This window comes from Euprymna scolopes, chromosome 22 (assembly GCF_053919585.1).
Source record: "Euprymna scolopes isolate OS-2025 chromosome 22, ASM5391958v1, whole genome shotgun sequence".
Taxonomy (NCBI): domain Eukaryota; kingdom Metazoa; phylum Mollusca; class Cephalopoda; order Sepiida; family Sepiolidae; genus Euprymna; species Euprymna scolopes.
Window position 1 is genome coordinate 114,668,207 of NC_136503.1, and position 27,881 is coordinate 114,696,087.

At 39.0% G+C, this 27,881-nt stretch overlaps 1 protein-coding gene across 2 annotated transcripts in view; it reads right to left on the reverse strand.

Moving 5' to 3' along the window:
* The window catches only part of LOC145243673 (uncharacterized), a 198,463-nt gene that overhangs the window by 80,621 nt on the left and 89,961 nt on the right, over positions 1-27,881 (reverse strand). For both annotated transcript variants that reach the window (XM_080106721.1, XM_080106722.1), the window contains exons 4-9: positions 23,642-23,770; positions 21,071-21,301; positions 17,576-17,701; positions 15,148-15,285; positions 11,174-11,377; positions 10,133-10,273 (exon numbers count right to left, since the gene is read on the reverse strand). In XM_080106721.1, the coding sequence (XP_079962847.1) occupies positions 10,133-10,273; positions 11,174-11,377; positions 15,148-15,285; positions 17,576-17,701; positions 21,071-21,301; positions 23,642-23,770 (969 nt within the window). The remainder of the gene's footprint in view (positions 1-10,132; positions 10,274-11,173; positions 11,378-15,147; positions 15,286-17,575; positions 17,702-21,070; positions 21,302-23,641; positions 23,771-27,881) is intronic.

A 27,881-nucleotide genomic window follows, 5' to 3' on the forward strand; every position in this document is an offset into this window, starting at 1 on the left:
TGGTAGGCAAAATTTGTTATACAAAAATATATACGTATACATAAATATATATGAAAACAATTTTGTGTTTACTATAAACTTTTTAGACAAATATTACGCAAGTATAAATCATGTAGAACATCTGCATGAATATAATTACACGTAATAGTTAACTCTAGATGATCATCCCATTAAAAATCCGAAGCAACTAATAGGGAATTAATTAAAATGAATATTTAAAAGAATATGCAAATTAGCTAGACCTTTTGCTAGTGAATGCAATTCCAAAACCCATATATAAGAAAATTGTATTTTCTTTTTAAACAAATAGAAAAGAGCGTTGAGTTCGGCTGTGTTTTCGTTTTGCTGCTGTCCAAAGACCGGCTGCCGGTCCCTGTTGGGCGGGTGAGCCTTGTTTTTATTTTTCTGCCTCCCCGCGAGGCCATTGACTGTCTTGTTTACGAATTATTTCAGGTTGTCTCTTTTTCCGACTCGACCGGTCTACGTCTGAGGTGGTTGTTCGAAGTCATATCCAACGGAAACTTCAGCCAGGCCAACCGGGAAGAAGACGCAGAGGAGGAGGGTAGCTGGTCCGGGCTCCAGTGCAGACATGCCTAGCCCGGGGTCCGGTTCCCAGAGGGGGCTTCGGCCACCTCTGAGCACCGGATTAGGCCTTGGAAAAATCTACCGCCACGTGGTCCGAGTTCCGACCCCCCGCCTAACCCAGGTTCTGGCGTTCGTGTCCCCAACACACCCGCCGGTTCAGGCCCAGTAGACAGACCACTAGGATGGATTGGTGTTGACCCCCGCACAAAACTCGGTGTTGTCCCCCGCACCGCTAATCTAGGGGAATCGTTTGCGTTAGGCAGCGACTCTCACGTAACTAGTCGTACTGCTGTTCCCGGCAGTAATAGTAGTAGCAGTAGATTTAGGCCAGCTGAAAGAGGTGTTCCGACTCGGTGGAATCACCCGAGGAAGAGGGCTTTAACTGTCAGCCCTCCCGCCCATAGGAGAACGGACCCCCTAGGGTCGGGAATTAAACCAGCAACCTCTGGAGATATCTTAATATTGAGGAACACCGAGTCGGAACAGACGTTTTCGAACGGGTTGCCGGACGACAGGGAAGAAGCTATTAACATGTTAACGCTTCTAGATGAACAGTTGAACGCCGCGAGGCAAGCCGACTTAGAATTTAGTAGCAGCGACAGTAGCGCAGATGAATGCAACAGACAACAACTGCTACTATGACAAGTGAGAAAGTCGCGTCAACGAGAAAGAAAGGGGGCTGCTCAGACTGAAAAAAAAAAATGGGGCAGCTAGTACCACAGCCACAAAAGAACCGGCACTGACCCCTAAACCGTCGTCCCCAAAGGAGAAACCAGGAGAGTGGCCGGCGTTGCCAGGGAGTTCACAAACAATAGACTCGTCCGGTTCTATTATTCCCCCGGGACAGAAATCACCGCTGTTAACAGTGTCACAGACGATAATATCAACACCGCAGACGGCCGCGGCGGCAGTGGTCAAAGACTGGGGCCCCCAGTCGCAACTAACTCCCGGGGATTACCGCCGGTTATTCGATACAAAATATAAGGATTTAACCGACGGTAATGTTATTAGAGTAGAACCGAAAACTATGAAAGAACTTTCAAAGAGAATAATATCGTTAGTCTCCATAGACACAAAGAAACGAGCGCTAACCGGTGTGCCGAAAGACGACATGGCAAAAATTCTGGGGGAATTAAATATCCCCGCAACCTATATCTGCCGTAGAAGCTATGCAGTGTGAGATTTACTACTGCCCAAAGAGGAAGACGCCGTCAATATATTCAACTCGGAACACATGTGGCGACATATTCGACTTAAGCCAGAATATTTAAGTAAGACGCGGACGAACGTGTCTATTTTGGGAGTCCCCTGTATTCTCGGCCCTGAGCAATTAGGGGCCTTTATGAGTCAATATGGGGACGGAGAGTCTGTCATTCCTGTCCGTGGTCCCCGTAACCTTATGGTAGAGGACTACAACCTAAAAATGCGTGTTGACAAGGAAGGATTACAAAACATCCCCCCCATGCTCAGGTGCGACATATGGTCGATGAGCATTATAGTAGAAGGTCGCAGGCCCCACTGTTGGAATTGTCAACAGCAGGGCCATATGGCACGGGAATGTCCGAAAAGAAACCCACAGACAGTAGTAGTAGTAAGAAAGCCGGCGGCAGTGGTACCAGCAGCCCCTGAGAAGCTAACCAGAGGGGGCAAAGAAGCAACAACGTCGGACGGCTGGACTACAGTGGTAAAGAAGAATGGCAGAACCACCAAGACCCCCTCCACAAGAGAGCAGCCCCCTGAGGTACAAGATCAGCCGGTTCCCACAGTGTCATCAATGGTCTCTTCCACCAACGTTACCACTAAAGAAGTTGTTAGCGGCCAGAAAAGAATGCATCCAGTCTCCTCGTCTGACTCAGAAGGGGAGCACGATAAGGAAACGGCTACTGTGGTAGAGTACCAAGTGCCGAAAAAGGAAACTAAAAAGAAGGCGAGAAAAAACAAGGAGGCAGGGTCCCGTTCCCCGTCCCCTATGAATGTAGAGAAGACTGTCTCTACGGTGCAGCCACCCAAAACCCCTACCCTAACCCTATCGGCTGAACCAAAATCCCCATCCCTTTTCGATACCCCCCCAACCGGTGCCCGCTCGTTGTCCCGGGAGAAGCCGGTGACAAAAACCAACAGCGGTAGAAGAGCCGCCTCTGTATCTCCTGTAAGGAGTGAAAAGACAAAAAAGCTCCCCTACCTTCCTGGAGACCGGATTTGCGAAGTAGACCCCCTTCACGCTGACATGTATATAACGCAGCGCCATAGGGGTCTGATTAAGCCGCTTAGAGAAATGAAAATAATCGATGGGAAAAGTGTTACCAACCCTAAAAACTTCCCAGACGCCCCCCTAGTCATGACCTTTGTGCGCCATACAAAAACTGGACGCACGAAGGCCATGTGGAATATGATCGACGACGCCAGGGGGGCGATTCCAGATTTAAAGTTGGTGGAAGAGAAGCATGACTCCCTCAATCAGCTGGCGCCGAGATGCGAAGGTAGGGTTCCTATTTACGTCCACCCTTGTTTGTATAGGGCCCTTAAATTAACGTTTCCCCTGGATGTCGGAGGTATTGCGCGAGACGGACGAGTAACGTCCGAGTTGCTTTCGGGCAACCTAGCCCAGTCCTGCGGCACCCTTTCTAGCAAAGACTTTAGGTTGGTGGTTGCGGATATCTAGACACAATGGCCACGTCCTTGAGCTTGTGTAGTTTGAACGTTAGGGGCATGAGGTGCCGAAGCAAAGCCGCTAGGGTACTGAGGGACCTCATGTTGATGAATATAGATGTGGCTGCGTTACAGGAGACTCACTACGATTGCGTTGACGATCCCTGGGTGCTGGAGGGGCATTATGATGTCTTTTCAACATACGGTGATAGTCAAAGTAGGGGGGTTTCTTTGTTAGTTAGGCGCACCCTTTCTGCAACGGTTAGCGTTGTTCACGCGGATACTGATGGTAGACTGATCGTGGCCGATGTTGCCGTGGCAAATAGAGCGTTTCGAGTCGTCGTGGTGTATGCGCCCAATTGCGTACGGGAGCGGGTTTCCTTTTTCCGGCGGTTGGAGGTGTTTCTCGGGGGTTCGGAACGGTTAATACTAGTGGGTGATTGGAATGCCATCCTTGACCCCAGGGCAGATAAGGTGGGCGGGACTAGCGGGACGGATGGGTGTGAAACCAGTCTGTCGGACCTGATGGCTAGATGCGATCTGGTAGACAGGTATTGGGTGGATCACCCGGGGCGGGAGACGTGGACGTGGCTCTCTAGCAGGCCTTCCGCTTCAAGTACTTACTTGGATCGGTTGTTAGTTAGAAGAGGCAACATAGAATACATATCTTGTCCCACGTTCCACTGGTTAGGCCACTCTGACCACAAACTACTTGTGGCCAGGTTAGACTTAGATAGCAACCCCAAGTTAGCTGGGTACTGGAAGTTAAATACCTCCCTACTGGAGATAGGTGACTTTCGGGAAAGGCTAACTAAACACATACAGAAGGGATTAGTGGGGGCGGTTACCGGGAGTAAGTGGTGGGTAAACGCCAAATCTAGCATTAGAGACTTCTCTGTCAAATATGGCCAACGCCTCGCGCTAGATAGGGCCAAGGCAGAGAAGCGTCTAGAGGATAGACTATCCCGGGCGGTGGCTGGGGGGGATTCCCTAGAAATAGGTTTAGCTAAGGCGGACCTGAGCCGTTTGGCTAGTGAGCGATATCAGGGCCAGGTAGTTAGGGCTAGAATTAAAAAGATGCCCAACGAAGCTGTGAATGTTGACAAAGCCGAACGAGTCTATTCGCTCGGGCGCAAATCGGATAACTACATTCGTAAAATTCAGTCGGCTCGGGGGATTTGCGAGCGGTTTCGAGTGCACTTTGAAGATCTCTTTGCGCAGCTGTCCAGGCTCCGCGTCCAGGAGTTTGGCAACTATTTAGCTGGCTCGCCCCACCTGGAGGCGGCCCGAGCGGCTGGTTGCAATGGTCGGGTTACAGAGTGTGAGGTCATAGCTGCTATGAAGCAGGTCACCTATAACAGATCACCAGGACTGGATGGACTACCCTACGAACTTTACTTGAGGATGTCGCACATGTTTGTTCCGATTCTGACGGGTGTGTTTAACCACTGGTTTGACACGGGATCTATCCCGAGTCAGGTTACCAAAGGAGTGGTCACACTTCTAAAGAAGAACGACACACATGTTGGGGGATAGATGATTTTAGGCCAATCACGTTGCTGAATACGGATTTAAAAATCCTGGCCCGAGTGCTGGCGAATCATTTGCAGATTGTTATCGCTGACTTGGTCGAACCGGATCAGAATTACGCTGTGAAGGGAAGATCAATTCAAAATAATTTGCATTTGATACGTACAGTCATAGAAAATTTAGAAGACGACACTGAAGCCGCGCTGATTAATTTGGATCAGTCCAAGGCGTTTGATAGGGTGGATCATCGTTTCCTGATGGCTGTTTTAGAGACCGCCGGATTTGGATCCGGCTTCTGCAGATGGATTTCCATTTTGTACGCTCGGCCGATGGCAGTTGTGCAGGTCAACGGGGTGCGGTCGGCGCCGTTCGCGGTTTCTCGGTCGGTGCGACAGGGGTGTCCGTTGTCGCCCTTGCTGTATGTCCTCACGCTGGAACCATTCCTTAGGAAAGTGAGGACCAGGGTGGCTGGACCAGCCCTGCGCGGAATTGCTCTTCCTGGCGGTGCGCGAGCCAGGGTTTCCGCGTTTGCCGATGATGTCACCGTATTTGTTTCGAGCGTCGTTGATATTATTACGGTGATTAAGGCTCTCAAGCGTTATGAACAAGTTACAGGGGCCGTAGTCAATCTCAGCAAATCCGTTGGCCTGAGGTTGGCCGCTTGGCGGGGCTCGAATGCTTTGCCTGGCGCATTTGTCTGGACGGATGGCCCGGTCCGTATTCTGGGTGTTTGGTTTGGACCCGGTCTATGTCTAGATAAGAACTGGTCGGAAGTACAGAGCAAGGTCGAAGCGTCTGTCAGGGTTTGGCTTCGAAGGGGATTGTCCCTTAAAGGTAGGGCGGAGGCATGCGCCACTTATGTGTTTCCGCTGATCCTTTACCGATTGGCTGTACTTCCTGTGCCTGCGGTCCGCATGGCGGCCTTAACGCGTGCGCTCTTCTTACTGTTGTGGAATGAGCGACAGCCGCTTGTCCGTAGACAGGTCTGCACTCAACGTCTTGAAGATGGGGGCCTGGGGATGCCTGACCTGGCTAGCCACAAAAATGCCGAAAGGTTGGCGTTCCTGGGTAGAAGTCTGATTGAGGAGTCTGATTGGGGTCCCGCGGTCGGTGCAGCTTTTCCTGACCTTATCCCCAATCATTTAATTGAATGCCAAAGAAGGCCGAGAGGGCAATCAAGATTCTTCAACGAATGCCGAAATGCGCTTAGAGCGATGCCAGGGTCCTTGGACCTTGCACAGCCTAGAAGGGCATTATATCGGGGATTAGTGGTGGGGACCGCTTCGGACCCGCTTGGGGAGCGGCTGCAGCTGTCGGAGGGGGAGGTTCGCTCTCTGTGGAATTGGGCGCCAGGCCGGGGATACCTTAACAATTCCGAATTTTCCCTGACCTGGCGATTGGTTAGAAACGCTCTACCCCTCAATGACATATTGTTTAGAATTGGTATGGTATTTAGTCCCTTTTGTCCACGGTGCGACGAAGATAGCTTAGAAACCGTAGAACATGCTTTTTATACTTGTTCCAAGCTCCGTGAATTCTGGGAGTATGTCAGTGAGATTACGGCTCGCATCGTCCCCGATCAGGTGACGATCCTGGATTTAGCATCTGTTGTCTACAACGCAGATCCCTTGTGGCCTAGGGAGGAACGAATGGTGTTCCTAGCGACCTTGGCCGTAGCTAGACTGGTAGTGTGGGTTTCACGCATAGAGATAGGGCGTGGGGGGAGCCGCCTTCTCATCGGGATCTGATTTTGTATTTTAAACACCAACTTAAAATCAAAATCAGATGCGATAGAAGGAGGTTATCTCGCTCACAGTTTAGTAGGAGGTGGATTCACACCGCTAGTTTATGTGCGTTTGTACGAAACAGGCTTGAGTACGTGTTCCCTGCCTAGGCATGGCACACGCCGACCGTAAAAGCAACCCCCAGACCAGATCAAGATAATCCCGTAGTGGATCAGTCCCTTAGCTAGTTGGTATAAATGAGTTCCATGTCCCCAATTTTTATTTTTAGGTGTTAGGATACCTCCAAAGAAGCCCAGTCCTGATTAATTTATTTTAGTCCCAACCTGTCCCAATGTTATTTTTCTTGGAGGTCACCGAATATCCCTTCCCCCCCCTCCTTTATTTTGTCCGTAGCTGTGCCCACTCCCTCTTAGGAAGTGCTCCCTTGTTTTCGGCCGATACCGGAAAACAGGAAACATTTCAAAATTAAAATAGGTAAGGGTGGGTCCGTACTAACACATTCACCGTTCAACGTTTTATTTGGTTCATTTATTTTTTATTACTGTTATTTTTCTTTATTTTGGGGTGTTTTTAAGGCTCTCATTATCCCCGCCAATCATCCGCATATATCATACACATCACAATTTCATCCGCATATATCATACACATCACAATTTCCATTTTGTCATTATTTCATTGTAAATATAAAGTCATTATATATTTTATTTCAAAAAAAAAAAAAAAAAGAAGCCATTGTATATAATTTTATTGTTAAAAAAAAAAAAAAAAAAAAAAATTGTACATATTGTCATCTGGGGCTTTAAGTAGATCCAACTCCTAGAGTGAATGCGGTATTGTGGTGATTGCAACTATTGATAGGGAATAGACAAGTGGACGACCCCCGACACCCATCTTCCCCCCCCACACCCTTTCTGGCCTCATGCCACATTTAAAAAGAATTAGTTGCCTGTTTTATATAATTTTAACCCTAAAATTCTGTAAAATTTGTGATTTTTCTTCTTAAATAAATATTTAAACAAATAGAAAAGAGGCTTGCCTTTTTTTCTGTTGTTCTTGGCCTTCGGGCCGGGATCAAAGTGTAGTATCTGTTCCGGCAGATGCTGCAAGCTATGACTAGCAAAGACCAGATGTGGGGGCAACCCCACATGCCTGACCATTAACCAGCTCCCATTTCCCACCTCTCGGGAGCTGGTCCCCTTTTTCCCTTCCCCCTCCCTTCACTCCTCACATTAAAAATCGGCCTTGTGCCTAATTTGCTCGGTGGGGGAGCAAATAAATACCATCTGTTCCGGCAGATACTGCAAGCTATGACTAGCTATGACTAGCAAAGACCAGATGTGGGGGCAACCCCACATGCCTGACCATTAACCAGCTCCTATTTCCCACCTCTCGGGAGCTGGTCCCCTTTTCCCCTTCCCCCTCCCTTCACTCCTCACATTAAAAATCGGCCTTGTGCCTAATTTGCTCGGTGGGGGAGCAAATAAATACCATCTGTTCCGGCAGATACTGCAAGCTATGACTAGCTATGACTAGCAAAGACCAGATGTGGGGGCAACCCCACATGCCTGACCATTAACCAGCTCCTATTTCCCACCTCTCGGGAGCTGGTCCCCTTTTCCCCTTCCCCCTCCCTTCACTCCTCACATTAAAAATCGGCCTTGTGCCTAATTTGCTCGGTGGGGGAGCAAATAAATACCATCTGTTCCGGCAGATACTGCAAGCTATGACTAGCTATGACTAGCAAAGACCAGATGTGGGGGCAACCCCACATGCCTGACCATTAACCAGCTCCTATTTCCCACCTCTCGGGAGCTGGTCCCCTTTTCCCCTTCCCCCTCCCTTCACTCCTCACATTAAAAATCGGCCTTGTGCCTAATTTGCTCGGTGGGGGAGCAAATAAATACCATCTGTTCCGGCAGATACTGCAAGCTATGACTAGCTATGACTAGCAAAGACCAGATGTGGGGGCAACCCCACATGCCTGACCATTAACCAGCTCCTATTTCCCACCTCTCGGGAGCTGGTCCCCTTTTCCCCTTCCCCCTCCCTTCACTCCTCACATTAAAAATCGGCCTTGTGCCTAATTTGCTCGGTGGGGGAGCAAATAAATATCATCTGTTCTGCAGATGCTGCACTTAAGATAATTTGTACCAGTCAATGGAGGGGAAACCCTCTATACTGGGACAATTATTATTTTTGGTAACCAGAGTGCCCCCTTTTTGCCTACTTTTAGGGGAGCTGGTTTTTACCCCACATTAAAAACGGCCTTGTGCATAATTTGCTTTGGTGGGGAAGCAAATAAATACATTAAATAAATAGAAAAGAGCGTTTTTTAATATGAATATCAATACACACAAAAGAAAAACGAATTTATAGGAGTATAGATAGATAGATAGATATGAGAAGGGGTTAGCTCATTGCTAATCACCTGGTACTGCAAGGAATGCTGACAGGGATATTCATGCCTCTTATTATTAAATTATTTTTTATAGGCTAATGTGCACTTTATTTAGCGCTTCAAAACTTCACCTGACCTTGTGTCTAACTCCCTGCAAAGAACATAAATAAACATAATTCTATTCTTTTAGTTTTATTCTGTTCATATATGTCACCATTTCACTTGTGCTGCTCACCAGGACTAGGTCGTCATTGGTTTAACGTTCACAGGGAACATGAGTTGGAACAGATACATTGAGGGCATTGCCAAGGCTGCTGCAAAGAAGGTTGGTTCTGTCTACCGTACGAGAAAGTTTCTTATGCCTGAAAGTATCATTCGCCCATGTATGGAGTATTGTTGCCACAGTTGGGCTGGTGTAGCTGCTACTAGTCTCTCACTCTTAGACAGGGTTCAAAAGAAAGCCAACCTAATAGGTCCCACACTATCAGCTAGGCTTCAATTTTCGATGAAATGTTGCATCCGCCTGTTTTACAAGTATTTTAATGGTGCGTGCTCCAATGAACTTCAAGCTCTTGTACTCCCTCGATGTAAATACTCCCGACAAGAAAGACAAGCAGCTAAAGTCTACCTTTACACAGTAGAGATTCTTAAATGTCAGAAAACCTTCTATTCTAATAGTTTCTTCCTTCAACCTGCTAGACTTTGGAACTACCTTTCAGATCCCTTTTTCCCTGACTGTACTGACATGCAGAAGTTCAAGTGTAATGTAAACAGACATCTTGCTGCTCAACTCCCTACATAATATCCACACAAATGATGTCCCAGATAATAGCCTCCTACATCAAAGTGGCACTGTGCTTTGTTTGAGATGAAAACGCAAAAGAAAAAAGAAATTCTTTTAATTGTCGTTTTTTTTCTTAAAACTTAATTTTCCATTGCTGGGATTAACGATAAAATGAGTATTTATTGATTTCAAATAAAATTCAAATCTATAGATCACCCCTTCACTCACAAATGTATTTTTACGTTTGTAGAAATACATGCACATCTTACATTGGATTTTGAAATAAAACAAAAACTCTATAAGTAAATATTTAGATATTTGAAAACAATCGGAATCGGTAATTGTTTTGGAATCAGGGAAAACACTGGATTATCCATTAATTGTCTTTAAATTGAGTTCTTTTTTCTTTACAACTGTAAATCAATATCAAAGCAACATTACCTTTACATCTTCCGCCGACTTCATCGTACCATAATCCTGGTCCACAGTCGATCGTGTTGCTGCATTGGTATGACCCACGCGTGTTATGGCAAACTTGGTGACGACCACAGTTGTCAACACGCTGAGCACATTCATTAATATCTGAGGAAAAAATAAGTTAGTTTTAAAATCTGAAACAACTGCAGTCTGATACGAACAAACATGCCCTCATTATGGTTTGATAGTTTTGTTCTACAGCATATCAACCCTTTTCATGTTATTTAATGTTGAATCCAGTAATTTTGAAAAAAAAAAAAAGGTTTTATGCTTCAAGTTGTTTATATCGTCAAATACATGGTATTTGGTTTGGCTGTTTTGTTTTATGGCATATTAACCCTTTCGAGTTCAATCATTTTAGTAAAAAATTTTATGCTTCAAATTCTTAATATCTTCAAATATTTATTCATGGTGTTTAGTTTGGTTGTTTTGTAGAGAAAAATAGAATGATCCAAAATGTCTGTATTTATTCCTCTTTCTTTTCAGTTCATTTCTTTCCATGTTTTCTTTGGCTTTCTCCTATGAACTAAAACTGCTACCGTAACTGTTCTACATCTCACAATCTCCAAGGTTCCTATTCTTCACACATCTTCCTATACTGTTCAGATTTAATCTTCCTATGAGGTCATCAAATCTAAGCTTATCTCACATTATACATCCATTGAAATAATCTCATATCATTTTTCTCCATGCAACGCATGTTCTCAACCCTTACTGGCAAGGTTTCACTTCTATACATCATACTATATACACATGTATGATAGACTCTTCCCTTGGTCGACAATGGTAATGCTCTGTTGGTTAATATTCACAAAATTTCCTCAATTTTACTCGATCCATTCTTAACTATTGTAATCTAACTAGCACCTGCTCCACTCCGTGACCCAATGGATAAAACACATTTTTTCTTTTTATGTTACCCTTAATTGAAATTTTTAGATCCCAAGCTAAATCTTCCCTATGAAAGTCATCAATTTCGGAAAAATAAATAAGTGAATGTCATACCCACACAGACTCCATTTTGCATCCAAAATCCGGGGTCACACTGATCTCTCGATTGACTCACGCATGTCTTTGTCTGTGGGTTAAAAACGGAACCTGCAGGGCATGGAGTGGGGCGAGTTGGGATTTCACAGCGGAAAGAACCTTGGATATTTTTGCATCGATAATTTCCACAATTGTGAACGCCGATCGCACATTCGTCAATGTCTGGAAAAAAGACAAAATAAAATTAATGCACAAAAAACGTTTCTTTGCATAAGGTATGGATTTCCAAAGTGCAAAATCCATGACTGTTGGAAATTCTTACCATCGCGGGTGCATAATATCATATACCCGTGCATTTTTGTTGTAATTCAGGTTTCATCAATGCTCAGATTTTGGTTTTAAAGAATTTATTTAACTTAGCAAAAGAGACAGAAATCAAATACAAGAGAGAGAGAGAGAGAGAGAGAGAGAGAGAGAGAGAGAGAGAGAGAGAGAGAGAGAGAGAGAGAGAGAGAAGGAATGAATTGGAGGGAGAAATACTATTTATATATACTGAGAGGTCGACTTTTGACCACCTGTGTTCACCGTCCTAACCCACCCTGCCAATCTGTTCTCATCAGGGTCAGCAGACTAAGAAAGGTCAAATTGTAACATGATTTCTTGACTTTCACTTTTATGCTCCCTCTGGACTTCTCCCTATCACTATCTAACATGATAACTGGTATCCAAAGAAGTTTCGTATATATATATATATATATATATATATATATATATATATATATATATATATATATATATATATATATATATATATATATATATAAAGATTTAGTATTTGCAAAATCTCTATGATCAAATTTAAGTCTTTTACACGTGAAAGTCATCTGAGTTTAACAAAGATTTATTTTAAAATTGCTGTCCGTTTTTCCCCAACTCAAACAAAGCATATTGCCATTGAAAAAGCTACTGTGATAGAGTCCAAATTTATAGGGGGGAAGATTACTAGCATGAAGGCGTCTATTGTCAAAAATGTTCAGATTAGAATTTTAAAAAATAAAAATTTGTAATGCATAGCTTCTAATGGCTTTATTTTTAATATTTCAATTCAAATTTCAACAATGTTTTAAAAACAAATAATTTTCTTTGTTGGCACAGCAATGTGCAAACCGTTCTTAACTAAAAATGGTCATCTTGCAAATTTAACGGCAACAACAACCATGTGGTGAGGAGCAACTACCGTATATTTCGGCGTATAAGGTGACCATCACATAAGACGAGGTACAAAATTTGGAGCAAATTTTAATAAATTTATCATATATCGGTTGTATAAGACGATTGCTAAATCACGAAACCATGTTTGTTTAGCCTAGGCTAGACATTGCAATACCCGGTATCTTATGAAATATTGGTTTTTAAAGATAATTTTTAACTTAAAGGGTCGTCTTATATGCCGAAATATACGGTATCTCCTATCCACGGGGTTCTTAGGTTGCAGATAGAGAAACATCCTTCAGATATGAGAATACTGGACTAACCAGCAATCTACTCAGAGGATTATGTGCGGTATGCTGTAGTTAGATATATCTCATCGAAATGACTAATATAAAGTTTATTACTTGGCGGGTGTTGGCTGCCATAAAAGCGAACTAACTGACTTGGTTGATGACGAACTTAGTGTTGATCATGAAAAAGCATTCGGCAAAGAAGGCCATTCTTTGTAAAGCTTTCATAGATATTCTCTCAACCTGCATATTAACTAGTCCAATAAACAGCAAAATCCCACCTCTTCACTGTTGAGACGAACGCTTTCTACTCTAATAGTTTCTTCCCTCGGGTTACTAAACTTTGGAGTCCCCTCCCTGTTTCCTGTTTTCTTGATTATATTAACATGCAGAAATTTAAATGTAATGTGAACAGACATCTTTCTGCTGAACTCTACACAGTCCCCTGTTAGACACAATCCTAAAGTACGTTCCCGGTGGCAATACGACTTGTTTGAGGTAAACAAACGAGTACAAAAAGGACTATAAAAATATGAAACTTTTTATTTACCTGATGAAAGCGTCTATCACCAAAATCAACAACAAAAAAAGGGGTTTAACAATTATATAAAACAAAGAGTTATACATTTACAATTTTTATAAAACACTTTTGATTGCAGATAAAGGATATGTTATTCGGAAAAATTAAGATAAAAGTCAAGAAAAAAAATGTTCTTTATAATTTTTAACAAAAAATATTTGCATCTTATACATGGTTTCAAAGGCAAAGGCAATTTGCCTATCTTCAATTTTAAATTCTTTAAATATACTTTCAAAAATAACGTTTTCCATTTTAAAGACAATACAATTAACAAGGTGCTTTTAAAAGTCGATATAAAAAGAGCTGTTTATTAATCATAATTGTTCCAATAACTGATAAACATTTTGTACCACTTTCTCTTCCGCGTGATGTTCTTAAATTTGGCTATTCCTTAGGTTAGAAAGCCAGTTGGCCTGTCTGCTAATAGAAATTCCTATTCATATGATGAGAAAAACTATTATTTTCTCACCAGATTTTATAATCAAATTAAAAGTCCACCCCCCCCTTTTTTTTTACAGAAAATCAAACTTTCACATCAACGTTTTTTTGATCCAATGACAGTGTCACAACTTTGTTGACATAAAAAAGGCCTTACTAATTATACATAAAAAGGTAATATCTTTACAATTATTATGAAATACTTTTGATCTCTGATGAAGGATATGCCATCCGAAAAAAATAAGATGAGTCAAAAAAAATGCAAGACTTTTAGTAAAAGTTATTTGCATCTTATACGTGATTTTAAAGGCGTTCCAACGTTATAATTAAGAAAATAAAGATTAAATTAATATTAAAAATAAATTTGCATTGTATGGCTTCTCATTCAAATTTCAACAATGTTTCTAAAAAGAACGATCAGCATTTCTTTATAAAAAATTAAACTTGAAAGATTGTGAACTGATGATGCAACAAATAAAAACTTTAATGACAATCTTCTAGAGATCAAAGGTGAAATCCTCATTCCAGGCTATATTAAGAATACAATTATGAATTACTTAAGACTTCTACTCAGTCATTTCTTATAGAACGAAAGCAAGTTACACTTGTGGATTAAATAAAGGGTTCTGTTCGAAATTTTGTACACATTCTTAAATTTGACAGACGCATCTGAAAATGATAAGTTACACCAGCCAAAACGTTCTGATGATAAGGAATATATCTTAGGTAAATAGAGATTTTGTCCGTCTGTCTGTCACAATTTTTTAAATGTAATAAATACATTGACGAATTTGTCCCACTGCGAAATATCTTAGATCTTAACTACTTTTAAAAATATAAAATAAATTTATATAAATTTAAATGACTATTTCCGGTTTTGCTTCCCCCTCTTCTTTTTGCCCTCTTACCACCACCACAATATTCCTCCTTACTTTCTGTTTTCATCCACTATACGAAAACAACATTTTTCTCAACATACATTTTTATTTTTTGAATTGAAATTTTTTTTTTTTAATTATGTTCTTTGGAATTGTAATTTAATTTTGTAATTTAAAAAATTGATATTGAAATTAGATTATGCTTCTTTCTTTTCTTTTTTCTTTTACACAAGTATTTTTTATCAATATACTAATTAAAATAAAATAAAAAACAAGTAATAATTAATTTGAAAATTTTAGAAAACCAAATATTTTTCTTTCATTTTGCTGGTCGGCCCCTTACGGAAAGAACAGTAAACGTACGACAAAGAAAAGTGTCTTACACCAAAACTAAAAAAAAAAAATTTTTTTTAAATGATTTTAATCATTCAATAAAAAAAAATTGTATAACATTATTCCGTTTTCTAAAATTTTTTTAATTAACCTTACAAATTAACGTTTACAAAGATGTGGCCAAACTCCTTCTACTCAATAATAATAATTAGAATAATTAGAATAATTTAAAAAAATTGTTTGGAAATGATAAATACATACCATCACATTCTTGAGTAATTTCATTTAAAGAATACCCAGTCCCACAACTTTGGCTTCGTCTGCAGACAAACGAACCAGGACTGTTGTAGCAGCGATGTCCTAGTGGACAAGAATCAGCCAAACCACATTCATCAATATCTGAAAAAAAAAAAAAAAAGGAAAGAATTTCATTTATATTATTTGGTTTATTCAGACAAAAGCTGACTACTATTAACAAATGTCAATGTTATATTGATTTTGATTTTGATGAAAGTTGAAGAGCTACAAAGACGGAAGTGGTACCATTATAAAACCTTTTGTGCTCCAGAATTTATTATTTCACCACTATTCTCAATGCACTTTTGCCAGGAATTCAATGCTGCATCTCTGCTTCTGACGTACATTTATGACAGCGGGTGCTTTTTTTTGAGTCTCACACCATCAATATCTGCAACAGATGAATGAAACTTTCCGGCCAAGTGAATGTATCAGTTCAGTGATCATAATGCAATTTGTAATCCCCTCTGATCCATTCGGGCGGAATAAAAATATAGGAGGCATTACATTTGGAACGATCCTTGTAAATATAGTTTTTATTTTACTTTTATATACATTCTTTTTGGAGAAGTAAAGAGAAAACACAGATTCTCCCAATCAATTTTTCTAGAATATCAAGTGGTTTTATTTTTTAGTATAAACCCATGTTTAAAGAGGCAATGACGTTTCCAAGTGAAGAAATCAAATTTTGGCTGATCAGATTTCGAGACATATTTTTTCCATCATTAGTTTGTCGTCTGCATGCACTACAACCACACTCTCCGCTAAACATGCAGCACTGTGCACGTTTACAATCCCAAAACACTGTATATTGTCTTACTGTTATTTTTTTGTTGTTTTTTCCCCTTCTTTTGTTCAGTTCTCATGTGTCCACACCTTTCCGTATTGTCACAACCTGTCACAACCTTCCAAAACATCATTTAAAAATAGATTAACACATTTACAGCTTCCAAAGATACCATTAGTTTTGCTCGGAGATCAACAATATCAAAAATAAAATGTTGTGAAAAACAAAATGTATAAAAACAAACAAGACATTTAATCGTTTTCTTCAGATGAACAAAGGTTGGTGCTTATCCAGTTTCACTCTAATATTAAAAATTGCTTGTAAAAAGAAAATAAACAAAATGGCACAGAAAATTATTATGTGTTAGATTAAAAAAACACACACACACACACACACACACACAAAAAAAAAAAAATAAATAAATAAAAAATTACAAAAATTCATCCAGTACTTTTGTTCAAGCAAAGTCACATTTTATCTGTGAAATCACCCGTCAGCCATTTTCGGCCTTATTAAAATCAAGGGAGCTAACTTAAACTTTAGTTCAAGCACAGAAAAAGTCAATAAAGCGCCCCTCCTACATGTTAAGAATGGCTTAAGAATTAAAAAAAAAAAAATTGCACGAATTTGCGTAAATTTTGATGTATAGTCTTTTTTTTAAGCCTAACATATACGTACATAAAGTTTTTGTGCAATTATATTTTTTTAACATTGCGATGAAACTGGATAATCACCCAAACGCCTTTCGAAAAAATTAGTACACCCGAACAAAACCGGTCAATCTCTTGTTTGTTTTTAATTTCTCCTTTGTTTAATTTCGTTTATTTCATGTTGTCTTCCATTACATATGATATAATCTATGTGTGTGTGAGGACACTTCTCAACCTATATACTCAAGGAATTTTTGATCTACAGACTTGAAATTTGGTATATACAGTATTCAGAAATGTGGAAAAGTTTTTAATTGGTTTTCGTCCAGAGAAAAGGGCTAGCAAGGGGTCAAACTTGAAAAATTGATACTTGGGGCTCATCAGATTTTTATGTGTTTGTCAACTATTTCACGACTGCGTGCGTGCAAATTGTGCACATTATGTTAAGAATAAGTAGGTTTGAAAACACCTTTTAAAAATCGTGTTAAGATGGCCGGTTACATCTTTTAGTAATATATATAAAAGACAAAGCCATCAAACCAGACATTGTAATATGGAACAAGCTTGAAAAAACTGTGCTTATTATTATCGATGTCACTGTCCCAAATGACTATGGTCTTAATAGAGCTGAACGGGATAAGATATATATGAGGACCTAAAGAATGATTTAAAAACGACATGGTCCCTTAAAGAAATCAAAATTATACCAGTTGTGATAGGAGCAACTGGCCTAATGAAAAAAAATCTTAAGAAATACTTGGAAACAATCCCTGGAAGACCAAGCTGGCATGAAATACCGGGAGCAGCCATAAAGAGAACAACACCCTTGCATATAAATCCAAATCTTAATGAAATCAAGTGTTAGCCCCAGGGCGGAACCCCTTGATCTCTAAAAAAATAACTTAAGTAAGATAATACAAAAAAAAAATAATAAAATAAAGAATATCCATTTTACCTTCACATTGCAAATCATCCTGGTTTGCTGTGAATCCAGCTGCACAACATTGAAATGATCCTTCCAAGTTCAAGCATTGGTGGCTAATATTGCAGTTGTGGGCCTGGACAATACATTCGTCAATATCTGGTGAATAGAATATGGATTTTACACAAAAGTTGTCGCCCTTATTTGCTTCTTAAAATGTTTTTAACTGTTTTCAAATAATTATACGCAGTAAGAAAGTTTTAACAGCATACCACGCGTAGTTTATTATTAAAAAAATCTAAATATTTAAACTATCTAGATTTCTTAATAATAAATCAGTTGTTTGATTTATTCATGAAACTTATCATACAATAAGATTTTCTTTTTTTGTAGAAAATTCAATTTTAATTCTCTTAAAGTTTTGCAAAAATTGTCCAGTAATTATTAAAAATATTGTTTCCATTTTTCAATTAATTTTTCATTGAATTAGCTCCATACTAACAGAAATGATTTATTTTTCATTTAAAAAATTGGCCAGTAATTACGCAAAAAATAAAAATAACGGAACTTTCATTTGGCACCTCCCATCATCCCCTATAATATAAATCTCACCTGTTTGTTTAAATGTATATATGTATGTATGTATGTATGTATGTATTTAAGGTCATGTCATATGCTACTGGTACCATGTAACCCAGTACTACCTGCCTCATGGTCAGATCACCAGTGACTAAAATGGTTCCCCCACCAGACTTGTTTGGTGAGGAGGGTAGCTAGTCTCCCTGAAGGATTAAAAACAAGACCTTCCAAAGGGCGAATGAACCCTTTTTCGGGGTCAACGGCCAACTAGCACCGTGTATGTTTGTATGTATGTATGTGTATGTGTGTTGGGATGGAGAGGGCTCCCGTAAGCCGTGGTGAAGGCAACCTTTCTAGGAGAAGCAAATCTCTGATTTAAAAAATCATAAAGCGGGGTACCAGTATCCACATTAAGCTGGTCTGCAATTTAACTTGTTGCTGGCTATCTTGCTCTTGCTTGTTGCTGGATCTCAAATTTTGAACCGAGAGAAAGACTTAGCTGTCGTACAAAGCTAAGACTCTGTAACACCATCTGTGTATAGATACTCCCTCAGGCATTTGTCTATTAAAATGGTACTGTGGCGATGGAAGTCATTTTTGGGCTCATGGACTTTAAGTGTCTGAAGGAGTGGCACTCGTCTGACAAAACGTTGCAATCATCATCATGTATGTATGTATGTATGTATGTCTGCCTAAAATTTTCGACAGAGGCGACGGGTTTTCATGAGATCGGTATCGTTTTGAAGCTCGACCCTTCGGACGATAAATATCGAATAATTGGCAAAAAACATTAATTCCTTCACCCTTAACTGGAAACTTTTCTACAGGGAGGGGTCGTTTTTACGCCGACATTTTCGAAAGTCATCCTCTTTTTTCGATTGACTAGCCTTAATTAAGACCTACGTCACTTCCGGTTTAGCGATGGACGCAACACCAAAGACGTCACGTTTTTTTTTTTGTTTTGTTTTCACGTTCATTTCTTCATGGTATGGGTTCGAGCCTGCCAGCCTACTACCACTTTTTTTTTTTTTTGCTCAACACACACCTCCAAACACCCAGGCAAAGCCGGGCACCCAGGCTAGTCTATAATATAAATCTCACCTGTCTGTTTAAATGTATGTATGTATGTATGTATGTATGTATGCCTAAAACTTTCGACAGAGGCGACAGATTTTTACGAGATCGGTATCATTTTGAAGTTCGACCCTTCAGACGACAAATATCGAAAACTAGGTCAAAAACATTAATTTCTGCACCATCAACTGGGCATTTTTCTACAGGGACTGATCGCTTTTTTCGCCGATATTTTTGAAAGTCATCCTCTTCTTTCGATTGACTAGCCTTAATTTAAATATTAATCACTTCCAGTTTGGCGATGGACGTCAAACAGGAAGTGACGTCACGATGGACGCCAAACCGGAAAAGACATTTTTTTTTTGTCACGTTCTTTTCCTTTTTCGCGGTACGAGTTTGAACCTGTTGGTCTACTAAATTTTTTTTTTTTTTGCTCAACACATCTCCAAACATCCGGGCTAATTTTCAATATACGGCCTAGACGATTCTAACAATAGCACGGGTCCTTATATTGTATAAGTACTAAATATTACGAGAGGACGGAAACATGATGAATGGAATGAATAAAATTGGATTAATTATGAGGGCGGTTTTATGACAACTAGTTGTTAACATCCGATTTGAAGACGATATATTGTAGCTTGTAGAGGACGGGGTCGCCATTTGATGTTTTGATGGTGGCGAAATCATCCTCTATTGTTAAGTAGGAGATTAAAGAAAAAGTTGTCTCCTCGCCATGAAATGAAGACACGAAATATGCCGATAACAACTAAAGTAAATTTATTTACATCATAATACAAGTACTAAACTATAAAAGTTTATACTTAGATACATATAAACAGTGTTACTTGCGTTTGGGCCGCATGAATTCTCGACGAGAGGTCGAACGTCGGTTTGACTGTTGCCAAAACCGAGAAGTGTTTTTTTGTCACATCTGCCTTTGTTGCGAGGTCCAGCGAAAAGAGAGTGAATAATACAAACCGGAAGTTAAGGTGTCTGTATCGCCACTTTTTGGCAAAAAATAATATTGCCAGAGCTAAAGGGCGATAATCGTGTTTGTCTTAAGGTCATCCGTTTGTGTTTGTGTGTCCGCTTGTGTGGAGAACTCGGTTCCCATAAGCTCATAAGGAAGTAATCCCATTGAAACATGTTCCGCAAATCGGAACTTCTTGAATATAAACTCTATTCATGAAAATTCCATTTGATGTTGGGCATACGGAAAAAGAAAGGATTTCTTTGCAGTTTTAGTAGGGAAACAAGCTTTTTGCTGTAAATGTTTACGATTGGAGCTCAGCCGAACACCTTTCATAGGAATAACGATAGAGTAGAGAAAGCCAAACTAACCTATTACTTCTATTAATATAGTGCTGTACTACCTTTTTATGTTCAATTCGGTTTACTATACTATTTCAATGCTCAGTTCGCATGGGGTTAAGATTGTAGTATCTGTTCTGTTTTCAGATCATCCTTCCAAGTGTTACCTCCTCCTTTTTAAGGGTTATGTAGTATCTTTTATGTTGTCATGATACTATCCTTCCAGGGATTAACTTCTCATTTGTTCGTAGGGTGGGGAAGGGGCGAACATAGTACCTGCTATGTTGCCATAATATCATCTTCCCAGACATTATCTTCTTAATTGTTTTTATGATATGATACCACCCTCCCATCATTACCTTCTGCTTTCAAGAAATAGTATCTATTCTGTTATCATTCAACTAGTCTCCCATGCATTAACTTCTCTTTAAAAGGGTATCATATGTCAACAAGAAATTGTCACCATCGGCTGTTTATTAGCAAACTCAAAACTTACATCGATATATACTAGCAAAAATATGCTCCCTCCGTGGTCGCATGTTAATCTTGTAATCTGCTTACCCTCGCACAAACCCTGCACGATGTTGTATGCAAATCCTTGAGGACACTGGCACTCTTTTGAAGTAGCGTTATACACCATTTTCGTGTGACATTGACAGCTCATTGTGGAGGGATTAAAAACTGAATTCTCTGGACACTCGCGTTCCAGGCTGCAGACAAAGCTCCCTGGCATGTTGATACAACGTTGCTCCTCAGGACAATGACGGGGAAACTGCAAACATTCGTTAATATCTGAAAAGTAAATAATTGAAAATGTGACAAATATGCCGAGGCTGCTAAGTATCAGAAAAAAAAAAATGGTGACCCAGTTGTTAATTTAGAGCTAAGTAAAAAAAAAAAAAAACGACAACAAAAGAAATGTTTTCCTGTGACACAGTTTTATTGTTGTATTTTGTTGTTGTTGTTGTTGTTGTTGTTGTATTTTTGTTGAATATCAGTCTGAGTATACCGAAAATTTTATCTGGCAGAAATAAAATGTACTTGACACAGACACACACCTGGCCGGAAGAAACAAAGCATGGTTGATTGTAGGAAATAAAATAATTCTGATTGATTTAAAACCACCTGCAAAGTTACCTCATTTCTAAATAAACATCCTAGAAGCATGCTTACCATTGACAGTGAAGGCGAAATTTCAGAATGAGCAGTTGGATGTGTGGGTGTCACAAATTGTTATAAAAACTAAACCAACATTGAAATCCACTGATAATTGGGTTCCATTTTGACAATTCCTATGTCTCACTTCCTTGTTTACTGCCACCAAGAGAGTGCCACTTACAACGGAATTTTTACCTAGTATTTATCTTTAAAGTCGTCCTTTTAACAGTATTTCTTGTTCTCTGAATTTGTTTTGGGTGGGATATAGAAATAAGAAGTCTTTTCTTCTGTGCTACAAGTGCTGAATTAATCCGTGTATGTGTCTTCCTGTCTTGATGATGGAGATAGCAGCAGGCAAACATACTTTCTCTGAGGATCCCCAAAGTCAAAAGAGGAAGAAATTTGAAAAAAAAAAAAAAAACGCTCACCATGGGAAATAGATTCTCAAGTTTGATAATTTCAATAGCGTTGAGGTTATCAATGATTGTCCGACTGCTAACAGTTATCTCCCCTGTTCTTTATTTGTAAAAGGATCAGATATCTCTTGTCTTATGTAGTACAGAATTAGAGTTATCTGTTCTTGGTTTCTCTGTTTTAAATTTCGGGGGAGGGGAGGTGGGGCTATTTCTTGCTAAGTTCTCTAATGTAAATAAAGTGATCGTCTCGTGTGCGTGTTAATGTAAAACATGTCAATGTCATTTTATTAAATTTATCTTCCAATCTGGAATATGAAATCTACTTAAAACAAGGTATGATTTTATTTTATTGATCTTTGAATTTATAATTAACTATCAAAAACTAGACAGTTTCAGTCGATTTGGGGTTTGGTTTTTGGTTAATTACAGGGTAGAACCGTAAAATTGTCACCCTCTAGTAAACGACACTACAACTTTATTTTAAAACTTTTATTGAAAAAATCAATTCAGGTAACTTGATTATGTAGTAAAGATGACATCTATTCAATGTATCAGCCTTTAGCCTCAATCACCGCCTCAATACAGGTCTGGAACTGGGAGCCTTTTTCACAAGCACTGGTGGGAGCTCGGCAAATACTTGCCAAATACTCGGTTGATGGTGGCGATCAGATTGGCTTTGGTGTTGTGGGAGGTCATGTTGGTGATGTTCTCGATGTGTGACCAAACGAAGTAGTCCAGCAGGTTCAGGGCAGGGGAGGAGGGGGCCAGTGAGAGAATGGTACAAAGCTGTAGCACTCCTTCTGAAGCCAAGCCTGGGTCTCTTTGGATGTGGGCTGGCACCGAGTTCTGCTGCCACAGCAAGGGTCTGCCAATGCCCACCTGATTGCACCAGAGGCTCACCACACTCTTTAACACATGAAGGTACTCTTTTGTGTTGACTTTTAAGTCAACTTTGAAGATGTGAAGCAGCATGATGTGGCCCTCACATAAAAGCACATCAAAAACCATAACCTTGGCTGGAAACTTTGTTTTCATCACCTTAGGCACGTCCCTGTTATTTGTGGCAATGGTCTTGTTGTCATAACTTAGACAGGTAGAAAGCATGAGTTATACAGTGGCGCGTCTCTAATCTCGTTCGTTGAACATTGTATCACTTTCAGACATGATATAAGGCTCCTATCGCTCTTGCAGTTTGTACACCACTAGGCAACTTGTAGATGGTCTGCAACAAAAAAAAAAAAAAAGAAAGAAAACCGGTTTTCATCAAACGGAAATGGAATCATGTAGTCTTTTCTAGGGAGACAATTTTATCGTTCCACCCTGTATTTTATACTTTTCATTTTTAAAAATGTTTTACAAATCGTTTCCTCTCATTAAAACTATATGTGTTCAGTAGAGAATTTTATTCTAATGCGTTTTATATAAATTGTGTTGTTTTTATTTCTTGGTTTATGAGTTCTCGGATGTTAACTATTATGTACTTTTATCCATTGTCCATAATTTAATAATACAGTTTTTTCTACAGGGGAAACTGGAGGAAAGCATGAACTCGACTCACCTGAACACGTCTTTCTATCTGCATTGAGAACAAAACCATCACGACACGAGCACTTGAGTGAGTAGCCATCATTTTCGCAGAAATGTTCGCATGGATTGTTCACCTCACAACGACTGTATGTGTTGCCGCCTACGAAAACAGAAACAGAAAAAATTGTTTTGTTCAAGTAATTTCAATATTGTTTTAGGCATGTTTATTTTGTTAGCAATCATTTGTCTATTTTGTTAGCAACCATTTGTTTATTTTGTTAGCAATCATTTGTCTATTTTGTTAGCAAGACTCCTGGAAAGTCAACAATCGTATCCCTCATTTGTTGCATATTGCTGTCAATATGCACTTAGTCGTTACAAAGTAGGGACACTATGCCGGTAAATAGCGATTAAGTTAGCAAGTGTGAATTTTTACGCGGGTCACCTTTAGTACATGTCAAGATAGCCTATCTGCAAACAGAATTATACGCAGAGACGATTGATGTGAGTTGAAGCTCCATAAACAAAAGAGTCAAATGATATCAGCATATGATGAATGCCTCACGTTTTCGAGTGAGAGAAAACTAAGAGTTTCAATCGGTCTCTCCATTGGAAACATTGTGTGTGGGACGCTTCAAATATTATGTAAAGATAATTTAAACTAAATCTACCTTGAGGCTTAGTCCATTGTGTCGCTCATTTCTTAAAAGTTAGGAAATTAGGAAGCAAATAATTTTAGTTAGTTATGTAGTTTCTCTCTTTCTTAAGTCTATTCTCTCTAATAAAAATTTAGAGAAAACTCAGCAAAAGTCTCCTTGATGGATGAGAAGTTTATTTGTCTTAGTTTAACGGACGAGACACTCGACAACAACTAGACAAAGCAGACACATAGACACAGGTATATATAATGGTTTCTTGGTCGCTCATCGATGAAAAAACAACAAACAGAACAAATTATATCAAAAGTCAAAAAAAAAAAAAAAATTGCTGCTTGAAACCACCTGCAAAAAGTTAGAGGCAAAAGGAAACAGTCTGTCACCGAAAAAAATACCCTGAGGGTCAGGTTACATTGACAATGAAGTCCCACAGTGATCACTGATTGATATCGTTGAATTCCTGTGTATGTGACTTCCTTCCATCACTAACCTACACTATTTCAACGCCACCGACAATAATGATATATTACTATATTTTCACATTGCAATTAAGCACAGCAGAATACAACATTCTTTTTTATTTTCCTTTTTGTTAACAGCTGCCATGTTCTTTTTAATAAAAACAACTGTAAAAGTTATTAACATTTAGGGTTCAACAATTCATTTGAAGTGTTTTTTTTTTGTTGTTGTTCTTTTTTTTACAATATACACTTATAATATGCTGTGGGTCTTCTCTAACCTATCCTCCATCAAAGGATATAGCAACTGTCCTAAACATGATCACTTTCTTTGCGGTTCAATAACAAGAGCAAGGTTTTATCAGCTAATCACTAGACTGCCAGTCAATGATATCATATTCTAACATGTAGTTTTTAACTGTTTACAGATTTTTTTGATTTCTTTATACCTTAAACATATGTGATTTGGATGTTTTGTTTGACTGCATATCAACACATTTTGTGTTATTTAATGTTGAATCTAGTAATTTTGTAAATATGTTTTATGCTTCTCTCTCTCTCTCTTTCTCTCTCTTTATATATATATATATATATATATATATATATATATATATATATATATATATGAGAGAGAGAGAGAGAGAGAGAGAGAGAGAGAGAGTAATGGAATCTAAATGATCTAGTGTTTACCTGATATATGCAATCGTAAACTTCAATCTAATATAAATACCAGTATTTATATATAGATAATTTAATCTCAACTGAATAAAAAAGCTCAATACACAATAGAGAGTGGAGCTTATTAAAAGAGAAAGAAAAGTAAAACTGTAAGTTGAACTTTGGAGTATTCAGTCGAACAATAAATTTTGATTGTAAAGTTCAACTTACAGTTTTACTTTTCTTTCTCTTTTATCTCTTCTCTATATAAATAAAATGAACTCATTTTTCCCCGTCTGATTTTGACCTTAATAGGATTAAAAATCAAGATATTTCATGCAAATATAATATGCACAAACGGCAGAACAATATCTGAGGTGTGTTATAGGCTTATTATTTCTCACATTCCTCGATAATCTTAGATTTCTATACTTTTTCTGCTGAAAAGTCACGGCCAAAATCGGTTAAGATCAATGGAAGTGGTAAAATATTTTCTCTCTTATAAATTCCTCCTCCCCCTGCCACCACTTAACACCGTTTGGGGATCGTTCACAAGGAACAGTTGAGAAGAGAACACCGGTTTGGCTTCGTAGTTCTTTCATGTGAAGTTATTTAAAATCACTAAACTAAGCTGCAGTGCTCTGTGGCGTAGTGGTTAGCGTGCTGGACCATTCACATTATATTTTCACGTTCGCGCCGACCTACCGTAGTCGTTTTTTTTTTTTTTTTTCCTAAATAACTGGAATGGACTTTTCTTGGTGGGCGAACTGTTAACGTTGCAGATGTTTTTTTTTTGTTTTTTTTTCACACTTTATTTTCCTACTTTTACTCATGACTCCGGGGTTGATCCTTCCTACTTACCTACCATAACATTTTTTAAAACTCCCCCCCCCCGTCCCGGAAACAAATACTCGGGCAACGCCGGGTACCCCCGCTAGTATATATATATATATATATAAAGCTGAACGTTTGTGTGTGTGTCTGGTGACGAATAGGCTCCTATATGGTTGACTATTATAGAAAACTGATCACGTATAATGATAGAAGATTTATCGAGACACAGGAATGGGTATGTTTGATCTGGCATAATGATGATTCATTAAAATTGTGGGGTCTGTGTACGCGCCTGGTCAACAAAGTATGGAAATAAAAAATTTAAAAATTAAAAAAAAAAAACGTTTACAAGTGTTTTTGATATAGATGTACATAAGAATACTTTGATAAGTATGTTTTAACTTAAATAGGGATAGTATAATAAAATTATGGGGTCTGGCCTCCATAGAATGGAAATAGGCACAAACTTTAATAAAGACCTTTCATATCTATCTGCGTAAGTATACTTTGATAATTATGTTTCAGTTTGAAGAAATATGGTATAATAAAATTATGGGGTGTTCGTTCGTGCCTGACCTCCATAGAATGGAAATATGTCACAAAGTTTAACAAGGTTTTTTAATATAGATCCACAGAATATTGTGATAAGTGTTTCAGTGTGAACAGGTATGGTATAATAAATTATGGGGTTTATCTATTTTATTTTTACTTTCATCATATTTTGCTTTGGTTTTGAAACCCCCAAATTCGAAGCTATCTCTTTACAACCCTTCCTTTTCATAAACTATCATACTTTCATAAATCGGAGTCCATTTTCTGTAGGCTGTTTTTGAACCCAGTCAACGACGGGTACTTTTGCTAGTATATATATAAAGAAGTTACTACTTATCAAGGCCTGAAGGCCACTCGAGGATAAGGGTTAATGAATGTAAGGTAGGTTGTAATCGTTAATTATGTAAATTGGGTAGAATTTGGATTATTAAAAGAGAGGGCTAAACAAGAACTTGTTTACATTGGATTTGAAGGCTACCATATTGTAATCAGCCAGTTATTTTTTTCTTTAACTTTACAAGACATGATTGAGTTTTGCAAAAGAAAAGGGAAAAAAACTCAATAAAATTAATGTTTGGTGCATTTAAGTCAGAATACCTGATCTGGCAGCTCTAGAACCCCCCCCCCCCAAAAAAAAACAAAAACAAAAACTGAGTATGTATGTGGGGAAAAAGAACAGGAAGTCATTGTTTGATGAAACAAAATTTATCCGATGGTGAGGCCCCAGCTTGCGGGCTTTGGGGAGTGTGGAGCAACCCTTTAATTGCCATTGCTCCCAGGTCCACCCTGACTCAGAGTGATAGAACCTGTTAGGATCCCAACTATGGGTTAAATACAAACCGACTTGAAAAAAACAAATATATTCTACTAAAACACTTTTCTTCAAAATCACTGGATTCGGCATTAAATAACTTGAAAAGGGTTGATACGCCGTAAAACAAAAACAACCAACCAACCTCTATTCTCTTCATGAATTGCTTGAAGTTTTTTAAATTAAATTTTTCAGTTTTCAGAGAGAATTGTTACAAGAGGAAAAAAAAATCAGTTTTTTTTTCTGGATAGCAGGGATGTGAGTTCTCTGCTTCTTTTCTATTTCAAAAGTTTAGCTGACAAT